Below are 1103 nucleotides of genomic sequence, written 5' to 3' on the forward strand. Positions count from 1 at the left end.
GTTCATGAGCACGTTAGTCGTTGCCTAGAAGTTACACACATTTCCATAACAACACTCAAACCACGGCACTTGGAAGACAATGGACTCCTCAAATATTTAATTCCATAAGGTTTAACTTAATTCCATAAGGCTTGTCCAGGACATTGCAAGGTATTGTCAGATCTGTCCCAGTAGGTGTCCCCCAGACAGGGACAATGGGGGAATACCAAAGGTTAACAATGGTACTTTCACCCGGATCTGTGATGATCTCTTCATGCGCCGAGGGTGAAGGAAGATTGTAAAAATTGGAGCTGGAACCTGGTCTCTCTGAGTCCTGCTCTGTCTCTCACTCCTTTCCCATCTCTCTCTCTCTCCCGCTTCTCCCAATTCAGTCCAAGGTGAAAGTTTCCCCCATGAAATCGGAGTCCCAGCGCATCGCAATCTGCTGGTTTGCTCTGTGTCGGGGTTTTACCCCAGGGGGATCAAAATCAAGTGGCTGAAGAACAGGCAGGAGCAGACGGCCGGGGCGGTGTCCACGGAGCTGCTCCAGAACGGAGACTGGACTTTCCTGGTGATGCTGGAGATGAGCCCCTGGCGCGGGGACGTCTACACCTGCCAGGTGGAGCACATCAGCCTGCGGGACCCCCTCACCGTGCACTGGGGTAAGAGCCTCTGGGTGTGGGGCAGCCCCTGATCCTGCAGGGGCAGCCCTCGGGGGATGGGCCTGGGTCAAGCCCTGTCCCCCCCCCCCCCCCCCCCCCCCCCGCCGCCCGCCCCCGGCGCGGGGGGGGGGGGGGGCCGGGCCACCGCCCCCCCCGCCCCCCCCCCCCCCCCCCCGGGGCAGAGAGCACAAGGGGAAGGAGGGGCTGAGCTCAGCCTAAACCGGCTGTGCTCTTCTTTCTACAGAGGCACGGGCTGATTCTGCTGGGGCAAGATGCTGGCTGGGGTCGGGGACTCCGTGCTGGGGTTGCTCTTCAAGGTCCTGGGATTGCTCGTCTGCCTGAGGAATAAGAAAGGTGAATGGCTCCGGGATGGGGCCGGCAGCCCCAGGAAATGAGTCCCCAGTGGGGCCATGATGCAGTGGCACTGGAGGGTTTCACTCGAATTTTGATTCACCACAATTT

General features: G+C 59.3%; 1 protein-coding gene across 1 annotated transcript; it reads left to right on the top strand.

Annotated features, from left to right (window-relative positions):
• Nucleotides 1–371: 371 nt before the first annotated feature.
• On the top strand, nt 372–995 carry LOC112125813 (HLA class II histocompatibility antigen, DQ beta 2 chain-like; the record flags this gene model as incomplete). Its single annotated transcript, XM_026662405.1, is given in 4 exon segments — nt 372–405; nt 408–641; nt 886–903; nt 906–995. Coding segments are annotated over 4 exon segments (376 nt in total), but the record flags the coding sequence as incomplete, so codon positions are not given.
• Between the last annotated feature and the right edge of the window lie 108 nt (nt 996–1103).

This window comes from Terrapene carolina, unplaced genomic scaffold, assembly GCF_002925995.2.
Source record: "Terrapene carolina triunguis isolate 2854851 unplaced genomic scaffold, T_m_triunguis-2.0 Scaffold27057, whole genome shotgun sequence".
In the NCBI taxonomy this organism is placed as follows: Eukaryota; Metazoa; Chordata; order Testudines; family Emydidae; genus Terrapene; species Terrapene triunguis.